At 41.8% G+C, this 12217-nt stretch overlaps 1 protein-coding gene across 7 annotated transcripts in view; it reads right to left on the bottom strand.

The window, feature by feature from the left end:
• TTC7A (tetratricopeptide repeat domain 7A) overlaps positions 1-12217 on the bottom strand; it is a 205865-nt gene that overhangs the window by 78274 nt on the left and 115374 nt on the right. For all 7 annotated transcript variants that reach the window (XM_068185514.1, XM_068185513.1, XM_068185512.1 and 4 more), the window contains 2 exons: positions 11668-11765; positions 6637-6771 (listed from right to left, as the gene is read on the bottom strand). In XM_068185514.1, coding sequence (XP_068041615.1) covers positions 6637-6771; positions 11668-11765 — 233 coding nt within the window. The remainder of the gene's footprint in view (positions 1-6636; positions 6772-11667; positions 11766-12217) is intronic.

The raw sequence follows: 12217 nt of genomic DNA, 5'->3' as shown, positions 1-12217 counted from the left end.
GTGAGGGTGTTGGAAGGTCACTTCTGTTCCACATCATCTGCCTTCAGGAGTTATTAATGCTTGTTACAGCAGGAGCCCTTAGCTAAACTGGAAAGACCCATTCTGAGACAGCTCTGCCATCAGCAGTGACTATTACCATGACACAGGGCTATTACCATGACACAGGGTTCCCTCACTGCCTTTCCTTGCTGGCAAGTGAGGTTTAATCATTGTTCCATGTTATGACACCACCCTGCATACAGTAGCTTGACAATTTGTGGCAGATTAGACAGAAGATTCCTCCAGGCATATCCTGACTACAATAATTTCATTTGATGCAAACGTTTGATATAGACATGAAGTACAGAAACTGCTGCTTGTTCCCATACACCTGAGCTCAGGCACTTGCTCTTTTGACCGTGGCAACAGATTTACATCCTTTCTTTGCATGCAAACTGAATTCCAGGGACTGGCTTTAAATTCCCATGCTTCAGGTCTCACAGGGCCTTAAATGACCACCAAGCTTCTTTATTTACAAATGCAGCATTAGAGTGAAGGTTTTTGGAAGCAGCACAGAAGTGCCACAAGCTACCTTCTATACCAAATGGTGCAGTCAAAACATGACTAATATCCCAGTCAAGTATAAATTCCTATTTTCTATCTCTGGTATGAACAAATGTCCTGCTTCCTTCTTCATGACTGTGTGCATTTTATCACTTACATTTTATCACTTTAAACTTACTGAGCAGCTAAGGAAATGCTAGTTTTCGGTACCCTCAGTCATTCTCCGGCAGTGCAACAGGTTTCTTCCCATCTCTTGGCAAATGTTCTACAGAATGCTTAACAAAAGGCATTGGTAGCTGCTGCCTGTTTCCATCACAAGTGAGTGTTCAAGACACATGTGAATGTTTGCATGTCCCAAATTTTCAGAAAAGGTATGTGCTCTTTGACAATTGTTGATGCTGAAGAATTACCAGTCCACAAAGTTTCACATCCTGCTCTAGCAATGAGAAACATCCAGAAGGCTCAGGAATGGAGGAGGCAATCCCAAATGCCCTGTACTGACATAAGGCTGCAAGAATCCTTTTGATTTTTAATTCCTCATTGACAGAAAATAAAATAAACCAAACTGCAAAGTGTAGAACAAAACTTATTAATCCTTCTTGAGGATGTTCAGATGAAGAGAAATTGAGAATTTGGCGATCTTTAGTCTCTACCACAAGTCTAGAACAGAGCTTGCTAAACCAGGAGGCTCAGCAGAACTACTGCAGGCTTCTTAACTTCATTTCAAAGGGGACAAAACCAGCTCACTTTATCATTTCTATCACAAGCTGAAGTGCTCCTAATCCCTCCAAGCAAGTAAATACTGCAGGGGAGTAATCTTTGCAGCACACCTTTATTCTCCTCAGAAATGGAAGTGTAATAAAGGACTTTCTCTTGTTCCCCCTCACCAGAATCCAGCTTTTCACAGTGCTTTGTGTCACTGTAAAGAGACACAAAAATTAGCAGCATTTATGGAGCTCAAGAACTCAAGCAGTGAATGGGGAAGTTCTAAATTTCAAATTCTACAATTTGGAAGCACTTAAAAAAAAGAAAGAAAAACATTAGAATTGGCTCAACAACCAGTGCTGCATTGCAGGACAGTAGCTGACCCAGCTATTCTGGCCATATCAATAAAGATATCTCCCACACCTGATTAACACCTTTAATAACAGAGCTAATAACTTGTGGGGGCTTAGGACTGCTAAAAGCTCAGAGAAGGAAAAACACTGAAGTGCCCATGTGCAGGCTGTGCAAACACAAGTTGTGCTGGGTGAGCAGAGGGGCAGCAGGGGAGGGCCTGGCTACACCCTTGGCTACTGCCAGGATCTGGCTCCATGGCTGCAGACCAGCACATTGGAGACTTCAGCCCACTGGCCCTAACGACACTTTCTTGTGGAACAAAGCCCATCTCCTCTAACACAGCTTTTTCCCAGGAACTGGCCCATATGGAATAAAATAAATAAATCACAAGTGTTTTGCGAAAGGGAAAAAAACTTCCTGCTGTACGTAACTCGGAGGAGCAGATGTTTTTCCATTAGCTCACTGTTCACTGCTGCACTGGCTCTCTTTGCATTTCTTGTTTGTAGCATGTTCAGTATAAACTATTTTTCCTGGGTTAAACTTTAGCATGTTACTGAGACAGCAAGTAGCTCACTCCAGCCCCACTGTGAGTACATGGAATAGTATCCTTGTCATTTTTCTCTAAATCCTCCTTTAAATTAGCCTTAGGGTCTACCTGGTGAGGTTCACAGGCTGAGCTTAGCAGGCATTTAGCCAAACTTAGATCAAATTACCAGACCTACTTTGCTGTGAGTGGCCATATTTGGTAAAGTATTGGGTTAGTCAAGAAGCTAAATTGTCAGATATAAACTACTAGTAAAGACAAAGTGGATCTTGTAGTTAAAAGTAAAGCTTAAGATAATACAGTAACAGGAACTAGAATATTAGAACTCTTATTAAAACTAGCTTGTAGCATTCTAAAATGCTCTGTATAAATAGAGCATATGGTTATTACTGCCTGGAAATATAATCACACATACATACTTCAGATAAAAAAATCATTCCATAGAGCCTAGAACTATTAACACTATTTCTTTCCAATACTGACATGCTTTGCTCTCTGGGTCAAAAGTGATCTTATAAAGATGCCGAATGAAGGTAAATTTTGGTCATAAATTTGAACGATTGCAAGTATATTTTCTTTAGTCAAACAGTATGACTCTATTTTCTAAACAAAAAGGAGGAGTATTGGCATGACTGTTAGAAGTACTAGCACTAGTAATCTCTAGGATTCCCCTTGCAGCTCTTCCTGCAAGGAAGAGGGAGGAGTTAACAAGCTTTACCAGATCCAACGAAGTTCCTTGCCTCTTCTCAAACTTGAATTCAAGCTCTCAGCCATGAAAATAGAACAAAGAGGAGAAATGAGCATAAGGATTACATAATGAAAATTTCTCCTGGAGCTGCACCACTACAGCATGTGCACTGTAGCACTGTTCCTAAGTACTCCCTGAAAATGAGCTGTTTCTCAGACATAGGGCCAAGAATAATGTTTAGGCTCATAAATGTTAAAGTGTTCTGAGATGACTCATTTTAAGCAGCCATTATATTCAACAAGACTAGGGGGGTTGTTGTTAAAAGGGACTAGACAAGCTGTGTTAACAATCTCAGCTGCAGAACACTTGGAAATAGAATATGCCTGTTAGTATTCCAAGCCTGCCTGCTGCAGGGGACATCTAGTCTTTGAGGACAGTACACTACTCTTCCAAAGCTGTGACTACCTATGCAGAAAACAGGAAGATATGGAAGCCCACTAAGGCAATGTGTCGAGCTCCGTGCTGCAGGTGACTGTACTCCTAGGTGGTCCTATAAGAGATGGCTGGATATGAGATTAACAGTGAGAATTCAGAGTTTTATTTTGATGCTTGAAAAAGAAAAGGACTTTTTCTAGAGACCACAGATCCATCAAGCAGTTCTTTGTTTACAGAAGGCTACAAAAAATTAGCTTGCCAGAGATCACTAGGCATTGCTGCAGGGAAAGACAAGTTACAGCATGTGTTACAGTGCAACATATTTGATTTAGCAGCTGCACATGCAGAGATGGTGGTTTATTGTCTTCCCTACAAAACTATGCTGGTTACAAACCCACAAAAGTTACTGATAAAACCACTAAGTATATGATCTCTTATGGGTGAAATAAGTATCTCTATCACAGCACAAAAGGGATTAACTATTTGCACAGGGTTCACTGCCTTCCCTTCAGCCACTCTTAAAGGAACACACATATTCTCAGAAGCTAATTGTGAAACCCATTAGAGAACAAGGGGATCTCCAGCTTGAAGGGACTGAGGACACTTCTGTACAAGGCAGGAACTCCTACTGCAGCTGGAGAATGATACACTAAGGATTTGCCTACGTAAGCATCACTAGATAGGTACCAGCCCCTAAGAGTCCCTTTTGCAAGTATATGTGCTGGCTTTGTGACCTGGCCTGGCTGCTGGAGGGCTGTAAGAGCTGCCCCATATAGCTGTGGGATAGCTGGTTTTGTATGCCTCTTCCCAGTCTCACTGCACAAAGTTCTAACTGGACCAGCTGGTTGGTCCCATTACCTTTCATGCTCTGGGATATGAGAAGGCATGGTAACTGCAATGGCTCTAATGGCATCCAGACATGACTGCAACCTGGCACTCTCAATCCCTACCTGAGCACAGAGACACGGCCAGCTGTGTCCTGTGAGTGTCTGAGAAGGACAGATGCTTTGCTATAAATTTACTGTAGTATGAGGTTAGGAAATTGTAATAACTTTATCTAAGGATTTATGAGTCATGTTAAAAAGGTCAAAGTGTTAATGACAACAAAAACAACAACACACGAATCATTTCCCAAAGGCAGATTAACATTTTTTCCCTTTGGAGATAGGACACTGAGGTATGAAAAAGTTAGGCAACTTGCCTGGAGTCACAAGATCAGTCACTGATTGAAAAAGGACAAGTCCAAGCTAAACCTGATGAAAATATACAGCATACTGATGAAGATGTTCCATGAATATCAAGTGACTCCATAGGCAGGCATCAGAATGTTACACTAATTGCCTGTTGCTTTCCACAGCCATTAATTTTGGGGTGAGCTGTAATGTAAAACCACCTGACTACCTCAACTTCCTCCATGCATATCTGTTTAATTTGTTGTCTGTGAAATATCTCTGATTTGGAAGTTACTTCTTACAAGTATACTTGCTCCTCCTTTCCCCTCCTTTCATATGGGAAAGATCCTAGTAGTGAAGGCCAGTGACACCCTTTGGATTATTCCATTCACTAATCTCAGTGAAAGGCCAACCCACTTCTAAGAAGTCCTCTAATTATTCAGGTACTGTGCCCCTCTCCACAGAGAGTAAAGACTACCCCAAATACCTGCACCTCTCATCATCCCTCAGGATACCAGAATCCAGCAGCTTCCACACTACTGTGAGAAGAGAATGGCCAGTACCTCAGCAGGAGCTCATTAAGCTGCATCCATAACAATAACTGACTTCAGTAATGAAATTACAAAGCAGTCACAGTACATGTTTTCAAAATATCAATCCTGAATTCACTCCAGCTTAAACTAAGCATGAAGCAAAACAAAGGCTTACAAAGTGATAAGAGAGAAAAGTTACAGCTTGTAAAAATAAATTCTATCTAAAAGAATTAATTAACACCTTTCAGAAAGACACTTTATTCACACAGAAAAGCAATCATAGCAATTCACAGCAAGCACTACGTCTTTGTTGCTTTTGCCTTTTCAGACAGCAGCAAAAATGTAAACTGCCTAAAGCTAGCTGTAGGATGATGGACAACAGACACCTGACTTCTCATCATAATAAACTCCATTTATTTTGCTCCCCACCAGCCCTCTCTGCAGCCTTAAATCAGGAGTATAAACTGAATAAAGCACAATCTTGCTAGTGATTTTGAAGCCCACAGAACATCACTGAAATTTACATCCACACAAGTCATTAAGGAGAACACATGTGATTAACTTAAAGGATGATGCATTCTATAAGGTGACTTCTTTTATTATAAATCCAATTCTGTTAATATTAATCCAATTGTAGCAAAAACAATGTCATATATTTTGTTCTAGAACTAAAGTCTAATTGGTAGGACATTACCCACAAAAGCAGCTATGAAAATCTTTGCTGAGAAGCAGGGTGAGACTGCCAGGTCTTATTTGAGAGGTGTCAATTGCATAGATTAGTGAAATGAGAATTTGAAAGGTTCCCCTGCACGAAGAATAGGAAACTATCAGCAGCTTTCCAGGGGGTTCTGCTTTTCTTTCTGCATTGCAAATGGTGAGATATCTAATAAGCAATCATAGCACTCAAAGGTAATTTCAACTGTGGAACTGTGGGCCCAGTTATGGAAGAAAAACTGTGTCTCCTAAAAACAAAATTACAGGGTTGGAACTCTATCAGTTCTGAAATGCTGGAATGCAAACAGCAGAATGTGCTGGGCAACTCTGCTCCTCAACAAATGTCCTACATAAAATCCCTCCATGGGTTTGGAGATAGCCTGTGGCTAGAGTCTCTCCTCACTGTCTTCCCATTATGTGCTCTGTTGCAGCATCTTTGCATTAGTATCTCAAACTGATACTCAACCTACAAGACCCTGGGAGGTTCAAACAGTCAAGGACAGAGTGGAGAACATGCTCTTTCTAATAATTTTCACTTAAACCTCAGCCAAGATTGTAATGCTTAAATCACATTTAAGAAATGATTTGCCCAGTCTTATTAGAGGGAAGCATTTAGTAAAAGGAGAATGGAAGTAATTGTCCTTATGAACTACCATTTGCTAATGAAGAACTACCTACCCTCTTTTTCAAAAAGCATATTATAGTGATGACTAAAGTTTTCTGTGTGTTTTGGAAAAACAGAAGTGAGCTGAGAAATCACAATAGTACAGTATTTTTTGGGGTCAAAATTAAATAAGCGGTGTTTCAAAAACCATCTGGGATAGACAGGCAGATTTTCTGCTGGAATAGAGTGATTTTCAACTCATGACTTCAACTACTCTGTTAATATTTATGTCATTTGATTCATCACTGGAGGGAAAGAGGAACTCCAGGTAGCTCAGGACTTACCAGCCTGTAGCCAAATTTGTTCAAGAGTTGTCCACAGCTTCACAGGTCCCTGCTTCATTGTGCTGCTCTGCATAGTTGTTTCAGACATGGCCTGTTCCAGTCTTGATGCAGCAAGGGAAGAGGCTCGTTGTGATCCTGTGAACCAAACAATGATGTATTTTATACTTATTTATGCTATTTCTTTGACTTGTTAAGGCAGCAGGTCTGATCCTCCACTCACTGCATTGGTTTTATGTAATAAGAACTCTGCTGAATTTTGGCATGACAAGCTGGAGAAGTATGTTTTCTAAAAGGTTAATTTATTGAAAAAACCCACTAAATTATCCATGGGCTGCAGCTCAAACAAGCAAATTAAGAGACAGACAGTAGTTTTATAAAGGTCTACTTAGCATTCATCAAGGAAGCAACCATATTTTTCTCACTTGGGAAGGAGAAGTCTAGCATCAAATATTTTCCACAAATACCCATTTTATATGCACAGTCATCATACAATTACAAAATGTGCCCCACTAAGGTAAAAAATTCAAACAGCATTACAAGGTAGCTTAGCCCCATTCACATAGCACACACATTTCAAGTGACATCAATATTGTTTTACTGATTTAGAGTTAGGGTGGTTTTTCATTTAACCTTGGGGAGCAGAGAGTTCAGAGCTTTGACTATATTATTCTTGCATAAATGTTACAGTGCATAAAGGTTAAAGTATTTGGCGCCCACACCTCTGGGACAAAAGCTTATCTCAGGAGGGCTGCATGGGCAGAAACCACATTCTCCAGTACAGCAAGTGGGATTATACTGGTGAGCCAACCTCTCAGAGGGGTATCAAGATGGTGGTAACAAGATAAGAAGTTACAAATTGAGATTTCAGAGTTGGCTTTGAGAAATAAATATTTTAATATACATAGGTTTTAATGTGGTTTTATGGTTGATAAACTCTTTCTCTGGAGAGCTGCTGTGACTGAAGGACTTGTGTTGATTAGCATTACTCTTGAATCCATCTTTACAGGCTGACCTCATAAACCACAAGATCCTAGAGTTAGAATCCCACTTTTTCTCTTCTGCAGCCATGGGGCATATGCACTTAACGGTCTCTCTGAGAGGAACAGCATGCTTTTCCAGCTGGAGTGTGCTCAAGAGAAACAGGGCTGCCAAACCACACCTCCTCACCAGCAGACTAACACATCACCCTGTGGTCCCCAGCCATGGTCTCCTGGCCATCTCTGCTCAGGATGCTGAGCAGAGACCCAGCATCCTGGCAGGCATGAGAGGAGGCTTTACTCTCCCGTGCCAAACACTGTGCTTTGCTAGGTGGGACACAGCTGCAGCTTCTACTTAACCCGAGGTGAGCGTGTCACGGCTTGGGAGAGACCACAAGTGCAACTCCAGGCTCAGAATTGCTATGGGAAATATTTGTCCTATCATCTCATCGCTAACTGCATTTCTTAAATTCCTACATATTTTCGAAGACATTCCTGATCTAATGTTCCAAGAGATGACAGTGCAGTAATACAGCAACTACAGCTTTAAGTGTATGGGTAAAAGCTGTTCAGCTTTGCAGGAAGAATTTATTGCATTTACCAGCTTATTTAACTGATCCACCTTCAGTCTGTTTCACTGCACGAGATTCCTCCCCTGCTTGCCCACTCACACTCCTCTCCCTCATCCCTATCTCCACTAGTGAGAATTTCACTGAAACTCCCAGAAATTCAAGCCAGACTAGAGCTGTTTGACACAGGGAAAACTAGCAAATAATTTATCCCTAGCCATCTAAACCACAGACAGCTTCTCTGCAGTGCAGAGACAAGAAAATGGATATATGAACAGCTAGCAATGTTATTAGCAGGGCTTTGAAGTTAGGGCAGACTTCTTGCCTTCTGGATTGGCAAACCTGGAAAAAATACATATACTTTGTGGATTTTGCAGTCAGCCTAACAAGATTTTTTTATTAGCATGTTTTGAAAGCAACTTTCAATACCACATTTTTCTGCCAAGGCTGCCCTCTCCCAGACAAGCTTTGTGGAGGTGTGTTTCCTGCAAGCATCCAAATGTAATGCTGGGCTGTTTGCACTGGGGGGACAGATAGGCTGGTGTCTTATTCACATCCTCACAGAGCTCAGGGAAATCCTCTTTTCCTTGCAAATCAATTCAAGAAAACTAAATCACCTTTGTTCATTTTGGAGAGGCTCACACGCTGCCTAAGTAGGTCCAGTTAGAATCTACTAAAGCATCTTTCCCTCACAAAGCAGACTTCACAGGAATATAACAGCACAGTTGCTCCCAAAGAAACCCAAGTCAGCTGCTCCTCATCTTGTCTTCATTAGCCCAGTAGTTGCCAAGAGGGGAATTTGAGACTGAAACTGATCCTGCCCAGTGCAGTGGGCATCTGCACAGCTGGACAAATGAGACCCAAGTTACTTAGCAATTTACATGGAGGCTCTTTTAATTTAACATCCCTTGGCATTCCAGTCCTTTGATGTTTACTTTCTTTTCCTTGTTTTCCAGCCTACAAGAGGAAGCAAAATATTTTAGGCAGAGATCATGCCATCCCTGCTCAGTCTCAGACACAGATACACTCCTTGCTCTAGACACATACATGCCAGATGATCAGGCTCTCTCCAAAACAGCCCATACTCCACTTCTGTCACTACTGTTCTTGCCCATCTCTGCTGGGATGCTCACAGCAGTTCTCCTTAAAGCTTGTCTGACCAAATACACTCTGTAAGAGAAGATTTTTGCCAGCCTGGCCCTTCTGGACTGAAAGGGGCTCAGCCACATCTCTGAATCTCAGGCAAGCAATACGGTGCCCTTTGGGGTGGGCTGATGGCTACTGCAGCTACAAAAGAGTTTACCTCAAACACACTATCTCCTCTCCTGGGAGAGGAGATCAGCATGTGTCACACTGGCAGGACTCTGACCTCAGGGTAGTGTAGGGAGGTGGAGAAACTTCAAGCAACATTATGAAAAATCATCTGAATGTCTCATTATAAGCTATCTCCTCCTAAAAAAACATGCTAAAAAAACCTCCCCACAAAACCTGTCTCGCAGAACTTTAATGTCATGCCTCAAAATACATGCAAATGTTGGCATACAAAGATATATCAATTTGTTATTTTAGTGCAGTCTCTTTCTCTATTTAACAGCTCTACTAGACAGAATATAAACTTCACATTTTACAATAAATCCCTCCAAACATTTTGGAAATAACTCATGAAATAACAAACTCATTTTGTTGTGATGAGTTCTGCATATAAGCCATACAAAATCTTTCTAAATAATTATAAAGCACTGTTCTAGGGTGTTTTAAGACCAAAAAGACCAAGTTTAATATTTTGCATGTTTATGAAAACTGCTATCAAAATAGAAATGCAGCTCATTAGATTTACTAGGCTTATAAGAAACAGAACTCCCAAGCCTAAATCATTCAGGCAAAAGCATTATAAGATAAGACTAAATCAGAGACAGAATGAAACAGCAAGGCAGCTGACTGATATCAATGAATTCAGTTAGGAACACTGCTTCAGTTAGGAGAAGATGAAGAAAATAAAGAGGAATTAATCTTTCTGGCAGCAAACCGAAAATTCTGGCACAGCAAATAATCTTATTGTGGTCTAGCTGAGGGAGAGGCCAGTGTCAAACCCGGCCACAGAAAACTGCCACCTTTCAGTGATGAGCCCAGAGATGACAGAGCGCCTGTGCAGCACAGTGATGCTGCTGCATGCTCCCAGGGGACTGCACAACAGACAGCACTGCCTTCTCCATAACGATGCAAAAATATCAGACCTCCCTCCTTCAAAGCAGGCAGCCACAGCCCCAGCTCTGGGGAAGCACAAGGCCAAGAGGGGCTAGAGCTGTACCCTCCACTCTCACTCACTACTCTCTTCAAAGAGGCTCCCAACAGGGACAGCAGACCCAGCTGCTTCTCTTCTGCAGATGGAGAAGAGCAGCAGCCAGAGCCTGCAGAGAAGGGAGCCACAGAGCCCTGCTGAAACCAGCCAGTGCCAGCCCCACACTAAGGTGGGCGGTATAATTTCAGTCTGAGCTCCATTCTTGCATCCATTGTGGGGGCAACCATGTTAGCATGGAAACCTGGATTCTCAAAGTGGAGGAGGAATATATTTCTTGGTTAAAACCAAACTGCATTGGTGCAAATCACTTTAGGAGCATGAAAAGCTGATTGAAAGCTTGTACTTTACATTAATTTGCTCTTTCTGGCAGGCGGCACCATGGCATACAGCACAGTTAAGACTCAGACAAACCCTAATTTCCTAGAGATCCACAAGATTTACGTATTAGGTTTTTTTTCTTGTCCATTTTCCAAGCTTGAGGTTCACTTTCTTTGCAAGTGTTTCTTCTACATCCACAAGCATAGGCATTTGATTCCCTAAAAACCCTCCAAATTAAAAGACAAGTTTCTCACATCAACATCTGATTTTGAACTAGGGTTTTAAAGAAGTACTAAGTATCACGAGACTTATGACAAAAATCACAAGTCAGCAGCGCTCTCTGAAAGCTTCCTTTCCCCTTTACTGCCAAGATCAGCTTTGATGTCTCAGTTACTTCCATCTGACTGTATCTATTACTGTGAATATGTATTTAGCATAAAATAAAGCATCACAAGGTTTATGCACAAATGCCAAAGCAAATCACCATCTAATAGGAATTGACATTCTCACTCAGCTTTCCAAAACCAATAACAGCAACTGGCTTGATCAGGACATCTAAAAAGAATTAAATCAGGAGGCAGGCTGAGGGAGGGAAGGAATAAAAAAATAAAAAGGACAGAATTATACATCTCAGAGAGCTTTGTGAAAGAAGCAGAAACTCCTCTCTGTGTTAGGCATGGGGAAGCCAAGGTACAGGCACACCACAGTGACACATGGAGCTGGCCATGGAGGCAGACCTGGACCTCCTGACCAGCAGCCCAGCAACACGGACATGCACAGGCCCACCACCCTCTCAAAAGAAAAGGAAACACTCATCTCTCACAAAAGCAGGTGTTTGGGCAGGAAAGCATAAATCCTGTTTCCTTACCAGAATCAGTGTCATGAGCATCTGGGAGAGTGAGATGCAGTCCGTTATGCTTTTTGATTACTGGTGTTTCAGTCACACTACTTCCTTTCTCAGAGCCACTGTAAAGAAACAAAATTGTGTAACCTGGACATCTCTCAATGGAGAAACGTTCCCCTCAAAGCAAGCCATAGTTTAGCTGCCATGGGAAGTGAAAAATCAGGGGTTCCAGGTGTGAGAAATCAGCTTATTGAATGTATTAACACCCAGCCCACTGCCAGTGGACAGGAAGCTCAGAAACTGCCCAGCAGGGGCTCCAGGGCACACACTGGTATTTACTTTATTTGGCTATAGGGAGTCTTTACAAACCACTGGACAAGAAACATGTTGGCAGCTAGAAGTCAGACCAGAGGAGCCCACTAGCAGACCCAGACCCAGCAAGAAGCACCATCTCTTGGGCTTTTCTGAAGAACAATTTGTTCACAGATCTACTCTGCTGATCCTTTTGAAATAGACCAATTACCGCCTTCCACCTGGGCGCTAATTTCTTCATGTTTTCATTTCAAAGGGCTTA

Source organism: Anomalospiza imberbis, chromosome 3 (genome assembly GCF_031753505.1).
Source record: "Anomalospiza imberbis isolate Cuckoo-Finch-1a 21T00152 chromosome 3, ASM3175350v1, whole genome shotgun sequence".
NCBI lineage: Eukaryota > Metazoa > Chordata > Aves > Passeriformes > Viduidae > Anomalospiza > Anomalospiza imberbis.
This window is presented reverse-complemented; position numbering and strand designations above follow the sequence as displayed.